The sequence below is a fragment of the Oryctolagus cuniculus genome, chromosome 10, assembly GCF_964237555.1.
Source record: "Oryctolagus cuniculus chromosome 10, mOryCun1.1, whole genome shotgun sequence".
Lineage (NCBI taxonomy): Eukaryota > Metazoa > Chordata > Mammalia > Lagomorpha > Leporidae > Oryctolagus > Oryctolagus cuniculus.
Window position 1 is genome coordinate 87,662,758 of NC_091441.1, and position 19,324 is coordinate 87,682,081.

At 51.1% G+C, this 19,324-nt stretch overlaps 1 protein-coding gene across 4 annotated transcripts in view; it reads right to left on the minus strand.

Moving 5' to 3' along the window:
* The window catches only part of PTPRG (protein tyrosine phosphatase receptor type G), a 774,814-nt gene that overhangs the window by 74,267 nt on the left and 681,223 nt on the right, over positions 1 to 19,324 (minus strand). For 2 of the 4 annotated variants that reach the window (XM_051852247.2, XM_008260863.4), the window contains exon 13: positions 7,245 to 7,374. In XM_051852247.2, coding sequence (XP_051708207.1) covers positions 7,245 to 7,374 — 130 coding nt within the window. Of the gene's footprint in view, positions 1 to 7,244; positions 7,378 to 19,324 lie in introns of all 4 variants that reach the window. The other 2 variants (XM_008260864.4, XM_002713279.5) reach the window with 1 other exon arrangement.

Consider the following 19,324-nt stretch of genomic DNA (forward strand, 5'->3'; position numbering starts at 1 on the left):
AAAAGGCCACGTCAGACGTGAGACTATGCTCATCAGAGGGCAAACAGCTCCTGTAAAGCAACATTCTTCAGGATTACAGAAACAAAAACAGATCTCTGCCAGGTGCGCAATTCTTAGCTGATGCTTCTATAGTGCTCACGTGGCTAAGCCATCCCCCGGCCTGGCTGACCAGGCACTTGCACACCCCAGGGCAGGGAGCGGCTCCTCTCCCAGCAGCTACCTCAAGTTATGCATATCAGAAAGAAATCTTCCAAAAGGGTTCCTCTCCTGTCTGAGTGGCAGCAGCTGCGAGGCTCCCAGCCTTCTGAGGAGCCTCAGCACATTAGTGCCCTATGAACAGCTGTCTTGAAGCAGGGGATCTAGAACTCTTGGAACGGGCTCTCTGACTGCAGTGATTCAAAAGGTGTATTTTGTTACCATCTTGAGCAGGGAGGCCAAAAAGGCACACTTCAAAAACTACTTAATTGATTTCTTCTCCCGCATTCAACAGCTCTGATCCCCCCGCCCTTCCTTCCTTTTTTTTTTTTTTTTTGCTCTGAACCATTTTTAATTTCACGCAATCACTTTTGCAATAGCTTTTAAGCACTGCACACTTGATGTGGACTGCAGTATTAATAAGGCACACAAAGGGGTGCCCTATATACCAGCAGGCAAGCTGTGACTCGTTATTTACACGCACTGCCCCATGAGCCTGTCCCTTGTTCCAAAGCACTTCTTATGCATTTCACCATAGGTTCCTAGTGACTTCCGCATGGTCATGGATTCTTGGTTCCTACATCTCTTCAAGGCAGATCCTTGCAAGGAACACTGAAGGGAGAAGCAGTGTTCTCCCTTTAACATCTAACAGTGTTTGAAATACCTTTCTCCTACAGAGCCACACTGCTGTCTAACTCCTGCTCAGATGCTCCTCCCCTGCCCCCACACGACTGTGCGTACCTGAGGTCTCCCACACACAGAGAGATCTGAGGTCTCTATACAAATTATTCACTTTGGCTCCATTTGCAGTAATGAGGCTCACGACTGGCCTCCGAAGTTGTTCGTTTCAGGAAACATCTTCTGAACCCAGTGATGCTAATAGGGCTAAGAGTTTAAGGATGCTTGTGTCAGCGTTTCACAGATTCTCAAGCACTCCCCTGCCTTGTGTCCTTGGGGCCATGTGGCCTCGTGTGGTGAGCACATGGGCCAAGTGGCTGAGAAGTGAGTGCATACTCTCTCTCTCCACCCCTGCTACAGCAACTCGGGAGGTGTGTCCCAGAGAGAGGAGCCGCCAGGGAGGAGGGCTGTCTGCCTGGCAGATTTCATGCGGCTGACAACTGACCCTCCTGAACCACGGGGTGCCGGCTGTGCCTACTGCAGCAGCAAGTGAAGCTCACTCTAGGACAGCCAGCCCTGAGCTAATGAGGCTGGCCACTGGGCTGCTCAGTTCTTCCGAGGTAGGGGGTAGGGGTGGGCGGCTGGGGCCTTGTCTTTAACCCAGTTACCTTAGGGGTGTCTCCTCTGGAACAGCCTTCAGGCCCATTAGAAGCATCCTCCAAACCACGGTCATTAACTTTATAGTCACCTCTTTCCTTTTTTGGCCCAAAGTGGTTCTGCCCAGCTGGTTAACCTACATTTATACTATATTTAGCTTCGTTCAGCCGACTTCTAGCTATTTCCAGAATACTTTGCCCAACTGAGATTGTCTGAAAAAATGAACTCTAGAAGGAAGTTCCCAAAGTTCTTTTCAAGCATGTGTTTTATGCAAGGGACAGAAATCTGAAAATTATGTACAGCTACGCAATATGATTCCAAGTAAGGGACAACAGTCAGATCAATCTGATTTTTTTAATTAAAAAAAACTTCCTTTAGACATACCAGGGCCCAGAATTATATTTCTCTTTTACCCTAGAGTCTAATCTGGTGTCACACTGCTATATACACTGCCTAATTATAATACGCCAGGCACCAGGATAGGCATTTTCCATAGCTTACACTGATTTCTCATATGAACCCTGGGGCACCTAACTGTGTTTTGGAGATGAAGAGACTAAAGCCAGCAGAGGAGTTTTCCTTCCTCTACAGCCATCTTTCCACCCATTTTATACGGCACCGACCCAATGGGGACTTCACAGGCTTTGCTTTGCTAACAGCCCCTCCCAATGCATTTTAAATCCAATATTCCATAGTGCAGCTGGTATGCATTATCAGTCAGCTTTGTGACTAACAAAACCCCAAGACAAGCTACTTATGAAGGAGGCAGGGGGTTGATTCTGGTTCACAGCTTTGGAGGTTCACAGTACAAGATCGGGTAGGCCCCTTGGTTTGGCTGTCTGGTAAGGACAGAAGATGGTGATGACAGAGTGCGCGTACAGGAAAAATCACGTGGCCAATCAGGAGGCAGAGAAAGTGACACAATTCGACTTTTATAACCCTCTCTTGAGAACTGCATTATATGGCCTGCTCTCAATGACCCAGACTTCCCACGAGGATCTCCTCCTGAACGTCACGACTGGACTAAGTGTCTCCACTCCCAGTATCACCTCCAAGACTCTCATGTTTGAACTTTAAATGTCCACAACACAGGTTCAGGACCACACCCTCGTCAAACCCTAACAATACACACGTCTGTGTGTTAGACACAAACTAAGATTTTTCCGTTCCCTGGAGCCAGCTCTCGAAGTGTTGGGCACAGTATCTCCCCTGGGCAGACTGCATGCACTCTGCCTACCCAGGCAGTGGGTGTGCTGGAGCAGTGCTCCCCACACAGGCCATGTGGCTGTACACCCTGTTCCCACTGACCCTCGACACAGTACTGCCTCTCCCCAAACTTGCTCTCTGGCAGCTTCGGCTCCGTCTATGGCTTTCAGTCCTCCTTGGGCTAAAACACATGATAGCCTCTCAGGGCGGCATCCAGTGCCTTCATGAGCTGGCCCGTGCTGTCCCCATACACAATGCTCCTGCACCTCTGAACCTCATGGACCTGCTTCCAACAGGCCAGGCTTCCTCCCTCCAGCCTCATTCCTCCTTACTCTTACCCAGGCTGACACTCACTCACTCTCAGGACCCATCTTGGACACTAAAGCCACTAGCAAGTGATGCCAGCTCCACACCTCCTTCCAAGGCTTACCTATAGCCCTGCCTATGTGTTCTCTTAGCAACTTGGATTTACCCCCCCCCCCCCTTTTAAGATTTGTTTACTTATTTGAGAGGCACAGTTATGGGGGGGGGGGGAAGAAGTGTTCCACCCTCTGGTTCACTCCTAAAATGGCTGCGATGGCTGGAGCTGGGCCAATCTGAGGCCAGGAGCTTCCTCCAAGTCACCCACATGGGTGCAGGGGCCCAAGCACTTGGGCCATCTCCCACTGCTTTCCCAGACAATAAGAAAGGAGCTGGATCAAAGTGGAGCAGCTGAGAATCAACCTTCTACATCTGGGATGCCGGCGCCGCAGGCAGAAGCTTAGCCTATGCCGCCACAGTGCCGGTCCCAAACTCGGTCTTTCTAACACTCTCCATGCTTTATTCCATTTTCTCATCTGTCTCTTGCAGTGGCTCTGAGGGCCAGGAGACCTCATCCTTGAATCGCTAGGCCTAGTACCATATGTGCCAGGATCTCTGTAAATATTCCATCAGTAGTAGGCAGCTGCAAATGCAACAGTAGATGAGTTTTATAGTTTCCGAAGTAACAGAGCACACAGCTATACCTTCCGAGTAAGCTGCCCTTCTGGGACTTGATGGTCCTGTGACAAACCACCCCTTGTCCAGCTGTGGTCTGTTGTTTTGACAGCAGTGGCACTGACCCCACTTCTGAGACCTAGGCCTGGCAACCGTATTGCAACCCTCTGGCCCCTGGAAGAGTCTGGGGATGGACAACTGACTTAAGTCAGTTAACTATTAGAGAAGGGAGATTCCCTTTCCACTGGGATGGAGAGATGGACGCCCATGCAGAAATAGTCAGAGAGCCCACCCCAGAGATATCACCCAGAGAGGCAAGAGGAACAGAGACCACACAGCCCAGCCCGATATCCGTGGTCTATCTTACAAACCGAGCCAGGCCTGATGCTCCCGAAGTTTTGAATTCAACAAACTCCCCCCACCTCTTGTACTGAAGGCAGTTTGAAACTGCCTTCTATCAATTGCAATAGAAAATGTTCTGAGCATCACAGTATCACTCCACAAGACTCTCATGTTTAAACTTTACATGTCCACAACACAGGTTCAGGACCACACCCTAGTCAAACCCTAACAATGCCCATGTCTGCGTGTTATAATTAAGCTCAGGTTTTTCAGTTCCAGAGCCATTTCTCAGTCAACAGACACGGTATCTCCCCTGGGCAGACTGCATGCTCTCTGCCTACCCAGGTAGTGAGTGTGCTGGAACTTTGCTCCCCACCCAAGCTATGTGACTCTACATGATAACCACCTATCCTACCATACGGTTTTCTAAGAAACACTTGAGATGGTGCCACTGAGGTGGTTTGCACAGAGCCTGGTACCCAAAGAGGCCTTGCTGAACATCACCAGATACGGATACGATTATATAGCAGGAGCCTGGGGCAGTACAGGGTCTGGAGGCCAAGGTTTAACTTTCTACTTTTACAGGAGCCCATTAAATGGCAGTGACAACTCCAAGTGAACACCTCAGAAGGTGGCCCTGCGAGGCAGAGGCTCAGTCCTGGTTGTAGGAGAAATCGCTGCCCCAGGGAGCCAGTCTGGACCTCTGGATGCCAGGCAAGCTACTTGAGAAACGACCCACAAAGTTCTGATCTGCCTCAATGCTCTACTTCTGTCAAGCCTGTTTGCCCATCATCCACTGTTACTGGGTCTCAGAAGGCGGAAGACAAGCACTGTTGTTCTTGCTTCAAGACTGCATCGCCAAAGGGAAACACACGTCTCTTCTGTATTCACCCATTTTCTGTGAGAGCTCTCCAATGTGCCCTGCTTTTCCGTTGATAATAAAAACTGAGCTGGACAGAAAAGAGGTCCCTGTCCCCTCCAGGCTGTTCTCACGCTTAGCCAACTCAGCCACCCTAACACTAATTCAATTTTATTTTCCTTGCCCTGTTGGAATTCTCTCTTTCACACTCATTCTTGTGCTGCTGGCATTAGGAGTTGGGTAAAGGCTCAAATCCAGACTCTTCTGAATGAAATTTAAGGCTCTGGCTCCTTTAAACCAATCTCTGGGGAAAATAGATGCATGTACACACACACACACACACACACACACACCCACGGGTACTTCAAAAAGTCTGGAAAATTGAATTACAATGTAAGTTTATTTTAGGGCAAAAAGATTTTCAAAATCTTGCAAAAATCATGCATTTTCCATTAAATTTTTGAAGATATATGTGTGTGTGTGTGACAATATTTTACAAATAAACTATTAATCTGATTCAATATACTTATTTATTTGGAGTTGCTAATTTTTCAGAAGTATAAACACTTGTCATTTTCCAAATGGAAAATACACCTTGCGTGGTAGGATCCCAAAGCTGTCTTTAACATGATCAACAGCTCTTTTCTCTAAGCAGTGGGCAGTGAACACTTGCGATTTGGCTGGCCTGGTCTCTACGCCTGCTTGGTGACATGGAACTGCTCCAACTTGAAGTCAGTGATCCCCATCAAGGGCGCTCAAGGGACCAGAGCTGGAACAATCCTGCTGTTCAGGCCACAAGCGCTTGTCCCAAGGCACTTCCTCTCGCAGGGATTGCTCAGCCGAGGGCACCTCTCTGCTTCCACGGGGAGGCAGGCTGAAAATACCACTGCCCAGAACTAGGCAGAACCCATGGCGGCCTTTGCAATTTTGCACACTTCATTAATCTCACATTAGGCAGCTTCTATATTCCCAACAGGCTCCAGAAAAATATGAGTTCACAAACCACTTCCTCCTGGAGATGGAAGGGCATGGACACAAATCAAATGTTCCTGTGTACTTTCCTGATACACAGACTTCCCAAACTAGCTGGCCTGAAGCCCTTAGAGTTCCACGGTTACTCTCCAGTGTCTGGAAGCTGGAGACAACCCTGTTTTTAGTCCCTTGTTCTAGCCAACTGAGAACATCCCCAAGGACACACAGCCAGTCTCTCACCAGATACCACCTTCAAATAATACCTGCATGCAACTCATCCTCACGGCCTGCACCGCAACCCTCATCTGAGCCACCCTTCTCTGCCACTCGCTCTGACTTCACTGCTGCAGCCACCATGACCTCAAGGTATTCCTGGACTAAGCCAGACATGCTTGTGCCTCAGGGGCTTTGCACCTGCCACTTCTGCCGCTTCCAACTTGTCCCAGATGGACCCCATTTGGTTCATTCCTCTTTGAAATCTTTGCTCAAGCATCATTTCCCAGGTAGGCCTTGGCGACCCAGCAAGACCATCACCCTTCTAGAATTTATTTTCACCATTATATACCTAACATCATCTGGAGAATTTTATGATTTAGTTATCTGCTTTGTTTATTGATTGATTTGTCTACTAAAATCCAAGTGCCATAAGGGCTTGGGTTTTTATCTGTTATATTTACTTTTCCATATAACCTGTTCCTAAAACACTGCGTGGTCTATTGCAGAGGCTCAAAATTCAGTGAAAAGCAGCAGAGAGAAGAGAGCAAACCATGACCCCTGTTTCTCACAGGTGAAACCTGTTAGGCGAAGGGCAGAAGGCTTCTAGTTGGAGAGATGCAGGCAGCCAGGCCAACTGAGTGGACCAGCCTGATCGCTCAGCTGAGCTGCGTGATGAGATGGGCAGAGCTGAGATGCTCAGGCCTTGGAAACGGAGGCTGCCCGCCATCTCTTCCTACGAGCAGAGATTCAGCTAAAAGGTTAACATTAACAGAAGCCTGGCACTTTCCTCTTACATGTATTAAATGCAACATCACAGTCCAAATGTTTTCCTATCACCCAGCTTAACTTTCAGCAAAAAGCTACTAAATAAATCGTGGTTTCAGAGAAACAGGAAATGCTGAGAATCTAACCGACTCGTTCTGCAGGTTCAGAAACTCACGTTTCAAGTGGGAATGGGATTTGAACTTGGATCTCCCTGATTCTCAAGCCAAAGCCACTAAATCCCAAAAGCTTAGCCTGAGTGCCTGCACTTGGGCTCAGGACTGTCATCTTGCAGAGACTGGAGAATCTCCTAGGTGACCACGCTCAAGCTGCCTCACCTTTCGGAATGCAGACGCTGTGGGCTGCCCCTCCCCCCAGAGAGCAACACCTGGCCACCAGCAGGTCCCCACACCCACCCTGGGACGCCACCTGGCTTACTCACCTCCAGTAAACTAGCACAGCGATGAGAAGGATGAGGCACACGAAGGTCAAGGCTGATACCACGATCAGAGGGATGATCCATTCCATCCTCCCCGGAGAAGGGCGGCTTATCATTCCAGAGCTGTTCTTCTCTGCTAAAAAGAGAGACCAGCCCAGTTAGAGGGAGAAGCACGCGGTGCTGGGGAGCCAGGGAAGGATGCTGAGTCCTGCTCCAGTCTCGGGCGGTTTCCGGAGAACTGGCCTGCCGGCTTTGGCTGCCCCGGGGCCAGCAGGGGGCAAATCTGCAGCTCTCTCCATTTTCCTGGTGGGGCCAACCAGTGGAAGTGCCAGTGGGGCGGATCTGCAGGTGGAGCGCAGCACGTTTTTAGAGAAGTCACAGACATCCAACCTTACTCCCAGAACATTCCCAGTCCAGAGGGGCCTTCGGATGCTTGCAGGAAACTGCTCAGTCCTCGGCAAGAGGCAGGTTTGAGAGCTCCCCAGGTTCCCTAACAGGAGGTTAGGAGGAAGAGCACAATGGGTTGCACTAGGATAACGCCTGTGACTCTGTCTCTCTTCTTCGTCTACTTAGCACCCTCTACCCCTCTCTATGTAGTGCTGGGAATGACCCCTCGCCAGTATCGACAGACATGGTGGGAAAGCCGTGTAAGGACACACCCTGTCCTCCTGGACAAGGTGAGGGTGGGGACTACAGCTAGAGCAGCGGCCCTCATGCCCTGGAGTCTGAAGCCGCGACCCCAAGACCAACACCAGCACACCCGGTGAGGGCGCTCAGGAGCTTCTGCCCTGCGCTTCTCACCAGCCAGATCCCCAGAGGTCCTGCATTCCGTCAGCTCCAGTTCCCAGTTTCTCCTCCCTTGCCATCACCTCCCTCCCTAACCCCGTCCTTCCAAAAGCTCCAAGATGGGGAGCCCGGCTACCAGACACAGCTGCCTCCGAGTAACAGCAGCCACAATGCAGGGGTTTCCAGTCGGCCAAATGGTTCAGGATTCTCCCTGGGCAAGCAACACCTCTTACCCAAACAGCTCCTTCCTCCACCTCTCCGGCCCGAGGATCTTCAGAAGTCCCTGGCAGTCTCAGCAGGGGGCCCTATGCCCTCTTGAGCTAGGGCGTGTGGCCTGTGGATGCCTGGAAATTGCCAGGTGGTTGGAATGCAGCTCAGGTGTGGGGTGGGGCTGAGAAGCGCACAGGTGCCCGGAGGCAATCGTGGGAGGCAGGCAGTGAGAGAGCCCAGGTTAACAGCCCAAGTTAAAAAGCCTGGCTGCAGGCTGACTTGTGCTCAGCAAGGATTCCTCCCGCTCTGTGAAAAATGAGGCCAGCATCCAGCCAGCACAGAGTGTCCCTCTGCAGGACGGACTAAATGCAGGGCTAATCAGCTGCGTTTCCCAGGGAGAGAAGGTAGGCTGAGCAGGAAAAAAATAATTGGCCTTGCGAGCAGAGATTTAAAGCGCTAAGATTTCCTGAGTTGCAAAAAGCGCGTATTACAGCGTCTCTGGCCATGTTCATTGCGTCTCATGCACTTGACACTGATTGCCTCCTTAGTGTTAACAGGCCTGTGAAACAGGTAGAGTCTGATTGATCCCCAGCTCACAGGTAAGAAGACAGAGGCAGGCATCTGAAGAAATGAACACTTGGCTGTTGATAAAGGACAGGGGAAGTGTGTCCCTTGCTCCATTTTTTCATGAAGTGGACTGTACACCAGGCATGGCACCAGAGGATCGGGATGCAGCAGTCCATCGGCCTGTGTGTCTGGGCCAGGAATCATTTAAAGGGAGACAGATGGACAGGTAAACAAGTCATGAGAATGCAAAGGAAATGACAGCAGCAGCAGCAGCAGCACAGGGGACTGGAGGAGACCCGCATGCAAGCTGGGGGGCCCTGGCCAGGGCTGCCCAAGAAATAACACTTAAGTGGAAAACCTGATGGATGAAGGTTGCCAAGGCCAGTGCAAAGGAGTAAGTGTGGAGGAACAGCATGGGAAATTACACGTCAGATCAGCCAGGGCCTTGAAGGCTGCATCAGGGGCACTTGTTTTAGACCTGAAGGCAGGGGAACCTACTGCAGGGTCTGTAGCCAGAGTAGACAAGAACCAGATGTGCGTGTTCTCCTTTTGCGTCATGCTTGGTTTGAGAGCCAGAGAGAGAGGTCTTCCATCTGCTGGTTTATTCCCCAAATACCTGAAACAGCTGGGGCTGGACCAGGCCAAAGCCAGGAGTCCAGAACTCCTTCCAGGTCTCTCACATGGGTAGCAGGGAACAAAGTATTGAATTCTATCTGCTGCCTTTTTGGGTGCACACCAGCAGGAGCAGAGCAGGGACGAGCACTCAGGCACTCTGATACAGGATGTCAGCATCCCATTGCAGCTGCTTACCTACTGTGCCTAATGCCTGTCCCCACGTAACACCTGGATCGCAAAGCTGTGGTGACTGGCCAGAGGAAGCCAAATGAAAATGATTTCGCAGGGGCCCAGGAGGGCCCAGGCAATTATTCGGCTCGCGGTAGGGATAATCTCGGAGATGGAGAGATCTTTTGAACGGGAAAGATGTCAGCAGGGTTGAGTGACAGGCCGCACATCCCATAGCCCAGAATCTACCTTGAGCAGCCATGGGTACCAGGAAGTCTTCTAATACTTTATTTGCCCCCTTGTTTCTTAAAAGAATTCTTGCCTGGCTCACCACCCAAGGTGAATATGTGTCGTTGGTTACTGGGACTGCTGGCAGAAGGCTAACCCCACGTCCTGTCAATCAGAAACCAAGGGAGATGACCTAACCCCCAAGGCTCCTTCACACCCGCATTCCCAGCACTCACTGGAAATAGCACCTCTATAGTAACTCTGCCATCCTAAATCCAAGCAACACTGGGCACTCGCGGATGCCTGGGTCCTCTGAGGTGCTTAGGGGTGACAAGCTGATTGTGGTCCCTTGCACTGTCCCTGAAATTGCGCGTGAAGCTCTGGGTTGGCAGTGACATCTCTCCTTCCTTCCTTCTCCACAAGTGAAGGTTCACAGCTCTCATCCGACTTCCAGAGAGGGCCCAGGACCCAGCAAAGACTGGGAGCCACCGACACGCACTCCGGTGTGTTGGAGGAGAGAACGACATTCCACAGCGGGTCAGGGTCTTTAAGTCAGGCCTAGCCTGCGTCACAGCTGGGCTCGAGAGTGGGTTTCATGATGCTCAGCCATTTCTGACATCTCATGATGCACAGTCCTAATTTTTCTGGGGGACAGGAGCAGGGCAGCTGCGCACTGAGTTCCCACTGTGTGCGGTCTCCCAACAGCGGCATCTGGGGAGGAGATCCGCAGGTGGGCAATACCTTGCATGGGGAGGGAGAGACCTAAGGCAGTTAACCTGACGACAGTGTGATCTGGACTGGACGGAAGGCGGGCAGCTGGATCTGCTCCCACGCTATTGTACGAACAGAAAGCCCAGGCAAAAGTAGTGGTGCTGGTGGATTTCCACATGGGGCCTGCTGAAGCCAACTTCACTTTCAAGTTCACAGCAGTACTCTGTCTGCATGACTGCCAGAGCCTGGAACAGAATTCCCTCTCCCAGGAACTTCTCCCCGCCCTCAGGGTAAGCCCCAGGCTCTGAAAAGGAAGGGCAGCGGCCCTCCAGGGGCAGGGTCCCAGCAGAACTCACCCAGCCAGTGGCCTCGCCTGTTGCCTTTCTCCCTGCTGTACCCACTGTCAGACATGCGTTTCTCCTCTTGGTCCTGGAAGCTCTTACTGATTGCTCAGTCCTGGTTCGGGCATTACTTTCTCCGGGAGACCACCCCAAGTCATCGGTCTGTTCTCTCTCTCTGGGGAGCTAACGGCTCAGCTCAAACCCCTGCCACTTTGTCTTTACTCGTTCACCTGTAACATAAACCTGTTGGGACCTGGAGTTCTTCACGTACACAATGGGAGAGAAAGGAGCTACTTCCTCAGAGTGCTGGGGAAACGCAAGGAGAAGCTGCAGGAAGCATGCCTGGCCCTGGGCAGACGCTAAGCCAGCAGCATCATTGCCCTCCTCGCCCTCCCCCTCCTCCTCTCCCTCCCCTCCCCCTCCCCCTCATCATCTTGCATGGCTCTTTTACTCTCCAGGTTCCCAAAGGCTGCGCTGCTGCTTTCTACTGTGTGTAGCTTCTACCTGTCTCCTGCTGTGCGTGCTTCCTACCAGCTTTGCAACTCTGGAGCCAGCGACCTAACCTCTCCGTGCCTCAGTTTCCTCCTCTGTAGATGAGGATGACTGCATTCCCTACTGCATCGCAGTGCTGTGAAGATTAAAGAAGTAAGAGACCTAGAACTCTCAGAAATGCTTGCTGCCTGCCCCCTCTGAGAAGTCATCATCACCATCACCTCCCCTCCCCCACCCGCTGGCAACAGCAGAGGCTTGGTTGCCATCTCCATCCCCATCAGCAGCCGCATCCCCACTCTCTCCCTTATCCGCGCCCGCCAAGCACACCGCCTGGCACTGGGCGCTCCCTGCCTGCCTGTCTGGTCTGAGTCGTTTCCGGAATGTGTGACAGCGTGAGTGGCAGTCACATCTCGCTGTCTCAGAAGAACGTGTCCTGCGGGGCACTCGATCTGAGCCTCTGCTAGAACAGCGACCATGCAGGCACTGGCAGGAACACAGACATCTCCTCCTCCTGCGGCCTCGGTCCCCTGACACTCGCCCCGCCCAACCACCACCGCGTCTGCACCACCGCGTCTGCACCGTGCACCCTTTAGTACAATGGACACAGTGGGCTGGCCGATCCGACCCAGACTTCACAGCCTTTCCAGCTCTGTGGCTCTGGGGAAGAGACTGCCTGTCTCTGATGCTGTTCCCGCCTCTCTCAGAGGCAGATGACAGCTCCTCTCTAGCACAGTGCAAAGGATTAAAGGAGATAATCCTTGTAAAACAGAGACCTGATTTCTGCCTACATAAATCATGTCTACAAAATGTACAGGGCCACATGCAAACTGACATCATGGGCTCACTGTTCAAAAATCATTAAAGTGGACTGGCATTGCGGTGCAGTGGATCAGGCTACTGCTTGCAACGCCAGCAGCCCATGTTGCAGGAGCACCACTTCTAGTCCCATGGCTCCACTTCTGTTGCGCTTCCTGCTAACGTGCCTGGAAAAGCAGCAGAAGATGGCCTGAGGACTTAGGCCCTGGCCACGCACATGGAAGACCTGCTTGGAGTTCCAAGCTCCTGCTTTGGCCAGGCACAGCTCTGGTCATTGTGGCCATCTGTCTCTGCCACTCTGCCTTTCAACTAAATCAAATAAACCCTTTTATTTTTTTTTTATTTTTTTTATTTTTTTATTTTTTGACAGGCAGAGTGGACAGTGAGAGAGAGAGAAACAGAGAGAAAGGTCTTCCTTTGCCGTTGGTTCACCCTCCAATGGCCGCCGCGGCCGGCGCGCTGCGGCCGGCGCACCGCGGCCGGCGCACCGCGGCCGGCGCACCGCGCTGATCCGATGGCAGGAGCCAGGAGCCAGGTGCTTTTCCTGGTCTCCCATGGGGTGCAGGGCCCAAGCACCTGGGCCATCCTCCACTGCACTCCCTGGCCACAGCAGAGAGCTGGCCTGGAAGAGGGGCAACTGGGACAGAATCCGGCGCCCCGACCAGGACTAGAACCCGGTGTGCCGGCGCCGCTAGGCGGAGGATTAGCCTAGTGAGCCGCGGCGCCGGCCTCAAATAAACCCTTTAAAATGTACTAAAAGGGGGCCGGTGCTGTGGCATAGTAGGCTAAGCCTCCATCTGTGGTGCAGGCATCCCGTATGGGTGGCGGTTCATGTCCCAGCTGCTCCTCTTCCAATCCAGCTCTCTGCTATGGCCTGGGAAAGCAATGGGACATGGCCCAAGTCCTTGGGCCCTGCACCCACATGGAAGACCTGGAGAAGGCTTCTGGTTCCTGGCTTCGGACTGGCCCAACTCTGTGCTGTTGCAGCCATTTGGGGAGTGACCCAGCAGATGGAAGACCTCTCTCTGTCTAACTCTGACTCTCAAAGAAATAAATAAACTTTAAAAAAAATTACTAAAGAGCTTCAGGAAGGCTCGAGTAGAGCAAGAGGGCAGCACAGGCCTTGCTGAGCGCAGGGCCTCTCTGAGGACACGGGGCGCACGCTCAGAAGCGGCCCCTGGCCCTGGCCAGCTGCACACTAACCCCAGCGCCTCACTTAGGGGAAGGAACCAGCAAGTGTTCACTCTTCAATTCCCTTCGATGGAACCAAGCAGTGCCACTGAGCGTGACCCTATCACACACTTCCCACTGCTCGGAGGGCACACCCTTGCTCTGAGCGCTGCGTGTACCCTCGCTGCCTCCTGCATGGCCCGGCAGGCCCTGGCTGCCCAGTGCCTGAAGGGCTGGTTTCCTTCCGTGATGTCCAAATCCTGACACCAATGTCAAGGCAGCCCCTCGTCATCTCCATCCCCAGTTCACCGTTAACGGAGGCTTCCCTGTGCCGGCTGTGGCTCAGGAACGGGCCCCACACAGATGCCTGTGGTTTGGCACGCCACTTCAATGATTCTTGTTAACAAATCTTTATTTAAAAGTCAGAGTTAGAGGGAGAGTCAGAGATCCTTCATCCACTGGATCACTCTCCAGATGACCACAGTGGCAAGGGCTGATCCAGGCTGAAGCCAGGAACCAGGAGCTTCATCTGGGTCTCCCACATGGATGGCAGGGGCCCAAGCACTTGGGCCATCCTCTGCTACCTTTCCCAGGCCAATAGAAGAGAGCTGGATTGGAAGCGGAGCAGCTGGGACCTGAAACAGCACCCACATGGGATGCCGGAGTTGAGGCAGTGGCTCTACCTGCTACGCCACAACACTAACCCCAACAATGATTATTTTTAAAATTGTGGGTTGGCTGCCAATATTTAATAAGCAAAGAGCCACCTAAAAATCAGCAATGGAAGCTTCTCCTGGAAAGCAAAATTGGCAAGAAACCCCTGAACTCCTACACGACAAAGATGAGCTGGAACCAGCAGAATCCTCCCTTCTGACAGAACATGCCACGCTCCTGTGCCACAGTCCACACTCTTCCCTAATGTCACACATGACACTGCCTCCCTCATCCCGAATTCTGGCAGCTCGGTCTAGTAAGCCTAACTTCAGTCTGCGGGGTGGTACTGTGATCCAGCAAATCAGTAGAACAACACAAACTTGGATTTTTTTTTAATAAAAAGAGCCATGGGGTGGGCATTTGATGTAACATAGATACCAATGGGAACACCCACACCCCCCTAGCCGAGTGCCTGGGATCAAGTCCTAGCTCCACTCCCAGTTCCAGCTTCCCGTCAATGCACGCACCCTAGGAGACAGCAGATGATGGCTCAAATACTTGAGTCTCTGCCCGCCACGTGAGAGCCCAAGCAACTGAGTTCCTTGCTGCTGGCTTCAGCCTCACCCAGCTCTGGCAGTTGTGGGCACTTGGGGAGTGAACTGACCAATGGAGCTCGCTCTCTCTCTGCCTGTGGAATTCACCTTTCTCTCTGTCTCTCTGCCTTGCAAATGAACTTCTGAAAAAAATAGAAATAAATAAATCAAAAGGCCTTATGATCAAAAGCAGAAATCATGATCCTGATAGATCACCAGCCTGGCTGAACACAAGAGGCCTGCCCTCAACTCAGCGAACCTCTGAAGAGGTGCTGTTTTGTGACTACTTAGAAATTAACCATGTTCTGTTCTCATGAATTGGGACATTTTCATGTTTTTTCGCGGAGCTGCCTCTGGAGGATAAAAATGGGGAAAAGGAGGAGTCAAGTGATCCCCAGGATATCCCTGGTGACTGTGATGTGTGCTGTGCAGCTGCTGGGAGGGCCAGAGGCTGGGCCTAGATGCACAGCCCGAGCCTGCTCTGGGAATGTCTTGCAAATGACACTTGGGGCAAAATGCAAACTACCATCTCTGGGCATCTGCAGGGGGCGGGGCAGGTGCAGGGACCTCCCCACAGCCTTCCCTGCTCCCAGTTGTAATGTCAGCACCGAGCAGAATCTGAGTAAAGTGCCTGCATTCTGCCTTTTTAAAAAAAAAATTTAAAAAAAAAAAAAGAAAAGAAAAACAGTTTTCAGTGGCATATGTCATCACTGAATTAATGCTGTTTGCCTTTTACTGGCTTGGCTCTCATCCCAGTAGAAGCAAATAAAAACGGAGCACAATGTACTATAAATGCTGCAGGCAGCGAGGCATCAGATGGACGCCACGGCGCAGCTTCCTACCCGACAGGAAGGGCTCCACTTGTGCCACGGCACAGGGACCCCCACGTTTTCAGGACCAAAACTAGCTTGGATCTCAGAGGCCACTACGAGGAGCAGGAAAAGCAGGATTCTTTCATTTTCCAGAATGATGAAGAAAAGGACGAACCGAATTCATAAATGTATAGCCTGTTCCCACCACAGGCAATTTCACTGAATTTAATCTGAATAATACCACTCATTAAAAACCACCTACCTCTGGGAACTAAGGGGGCTGTTTTTTTAAAGATACAGTGCAGGCCCTGTGGCCCAGGGGGTGCTGGAGCACTGGGTTAAGCCACTGCCTGCAGAGCTGGCACCCCATACCCGATTTCCAGGTCCAGGCCCGGCTGCTCCACTTCTGATCCAGCTACCTGTTAGTGCTTCTGGGAAAGTAGTGGAAGACGGCCCAAATACTTGTGCCCCTGCCACCCTCTAGAGAAGTCTGGATGGAGCTCCAGGGTTCTGGCTTTGGTCTGAGATGTCGTGGCCATCTGGGGAGTGACCCAGCGGATGGATGTTCTCTCTCTGTGTGTCACTCTGCCTTTCAAGGAAATGAAAGAAATCTTGGAAAAGGACTACACTGGCAAAAAAGCATGTAACTTAGCATCTTGACCATTTCTTGATCAGTTCGGTTATGCTCAGTGAATTCACATTGCTGTGCAACTCATCTCTAGAACTTTTTCATTTTACAAAACCGAAATTCTATACCTAGGAAACTGTAATGCCCCATTCCCTCCCCAGCCTCTGGAAACCACCACTCTACTTGAGTTTGCCTACTCCTGGGACTGTGTTTAAGTGAAAGCTGATGGTATTTGGCTGGCTTCTTTCAGTTATCACACTGTTCAAGGTTCATCTGTGCTGTAGCATGGGACACGATTTCCTTTCCAGGGCTGAATACTATTCCATTGTGTGTATACAACACATCTTGCTCATCCACTCAACCACTGACGGACACTGGGTTTGCATCTGACTCTTGGCTGTTGTAATACTGTCATGAACATGAATGTATCAATTATCCCCAAGATCTTGTCTTCAATCTGGGTATCTACCCAGAAATGGAGTGGCTGGGTCATATGCTCCTTCTACTTTTAATTTTTTGAGGAACTGCCATCCCTGTTGCCACAGCAGCCTCATCCTTTTACATTCTGCTAGCAATACGCAAAAACTTCCATTTCCCCATATTTTTGCCAATCCTCGTTATTTTACATATATATACATGCATATATATATATATATATACATGCATATATATATATGACTACCATATATACACGGTAGTCATTCTTATGAGTGTGAAGTTACTGCTGTTTTACAGGGTCAAGAAAATTTGTCTTTATTTTTTTGGACCCCCCAGTGTTACCTAAACCAGTGCTGCAGAGAAATGATTGCTCATCATTTGCTCCTGTGACAGGATACTGGTTCTCTATTTTAACATTTATTATGTATGTATTTATTTGAAAAGATGAGTGACAGGGGAAAGAGGAGAAAGAGAGATATTTCATCTACTGGTTCACTCCCCAGCTGGCTGCAACAGCGGGGGCTGGGCCAGGGCTGAGACCTGGAGCCAGGAACTCCATCCAGGTCTCCCATGATGGCGTCAGGAACTCTAGCTCTTGAGCCATCATCTGCTGCCTCCCTGGCACAGTAACAGGAAGCTGGATTGGAAGCAGAGGCAGAACTCAACCCCACACAATCTGATAAGGGATGCAGCTACCCAAAGCAGAGGCTTAGTCCATGATGCCACAATGCCTGCCCCATGAAACTACTTCTGGGTTCCCATTTAGAGGAGTGGGCTGGACCAGAGCACCCGCTGTCTCCATTTATAAGGATGCACGTCCATTTATGTCTTGTGAATAAACATTCTCTTCCCATTTCACACAGAGCTTCCTCTACCAGACCTCAATGATCAATCACTAGTCCGTCATCTCTATTTGAATTAGATAGTAGAAAAGTGGGTATGATGATTCCTGACTTAAGTGCAAGCTCCATAAACATGGGTAGCCCTAACCTATCAGACTGCCTCAAGCCCGGCTGCAACAGCACATGGTTCTGAAATCAGCTGGGGACAGAAGTCACACACGTACACTATCTTACATCCAACAAGCTGGCCCCTGCCACCTGGGTTCCTGACTCCCAGCTCGCTGGAAACGTGGCTATTCTTGGTCTGGTTTTCCACAGCAACAGATACACAGTCTGTCCTAGTTCAAACATCACTCAGAGGGCAAAGATGAGAGACTCAGGCACCTTCTAGGCTGCAGCTAAGCTATGTCAGCAGCTGCAGGGTTCACCAGGCTCTGCCACCTGCTGGCGTGGCCGGGAGCTGCCCCCAGAGCAAGGACAAGCCACGTGACCGAAAACGCTAACTATGTTTGGAAAGGTACTTGGCCAACAAAACCTGCCTCAAGTTGTGCTGCTGGTAGTTGCTTCTGGTAGTCAACAAGTGCTGGGTGTCCTTTGTTTCAGATAAAGTTCACTAGAATGTCCCCAACCCCCCAGGCAGATAGCTGGCTATTGCATTTGTGATGTCCACCCTCTCTTCTTTTTGAACCTGAACTACCACTGATTGTTGTTCTTATATTAACGACTCTTCCTTCTCTTCCCAAGTCAAGTAAACTTCAAAAAAGAAAGTTGAAGGGCAGGTGTTCTGCACAGCAGTTAAGATGCTACTTGGGACACCAGCATCTCACACTGGAGGCTCTGGGTTCAAGTGTGAGCTCCACTTCGGATTTGACCTTCCCGCTACTGCACACCCTGGGAGGCAGTGGTGACAGCCAGCGGTTGGGTCTTTGCCACCCTTGTCAGAGACTCAGACTGAATTCCCTGCTACTCACTTTGGCCTGGCCCAGTCCTGGTTATTGAGGGCATTTAGGGAGTGGGTGGAAGTTTTCCCTGCCTTTAAAATAAAATAAGGAAACAACTTGACATAAAATGGAAACTTGATATTAATAATATGAATCAAGGCTTCTCTACCCTAGCACAGCTAGAGCCCCTATTGTGGGGACTGTCCTGAGAACTTGAAATGTTTCATAGTGTCCCTGACCCCTCCCCCATAGTACTAGCACCCTCCTAACCTTGCTGTGACAATCAAAATGATGCCAGAGACTGCCCCATACCCTAGGGGAGGGACCACTCCTGTTCTGCAAATGGAAAGCAATAGCTTTTGAGTGTTCACCACATAATTCACATGTATCTGAAATCACCTTGCCTTGCTCACTCTGGGAACTGGTGCCCACGTGAGGGAACAGGCAGCATAGTGTATGCTGGGCTCCCTGGACCATGGAGGCAGAACCGCACTTGGACCCTGTCTTGCCACGTGCTGGGTGGCCCCAGGCATGTTCATTAAGTTCCCGAGCCCTGGCTCCTCACAGCTGTGGCAGCAGCAATGACAGACAGCACAGCCCTCACGAGAGGGTACGTGACACAAGCAGGGGGCCACGCCAGCCTGGAACAAATGGTAACTGAGGGTGCTGTGATTATTTCTGTAACCACAGGTTCCCAGGTTGGGTTCCTTAGAACTTAAGGGCTCCAAAGAGGTAGCTCAGGGCTTGCCCAAAGGAATGAGGTATTTGGAGCTTAGCATTTTCCATTCTGGCTCGAAACATAACAGCAGCCTGGGGTCTCTGCCCACTTCTCAGCTCCTGGGCCACACAAAAGCAGCCTGTGGGCAGGATCTGGCCTGTAGTCTGGATTCCCAGCCCTCAAACTGTACCTTCCCTGCAGGACATGGCTCAGGGCTACCCTAGAAGAGGCAGTCCATGACCCTTTAGTGAAATGTAGGTTTATACATCTGGGTTTGGAACAAGGCTGCATCTGCAGTTGGGGAGAGTTTCCTTGATTTGAAGAAGCCAAGATGGACAAGGCCAGCACTAATG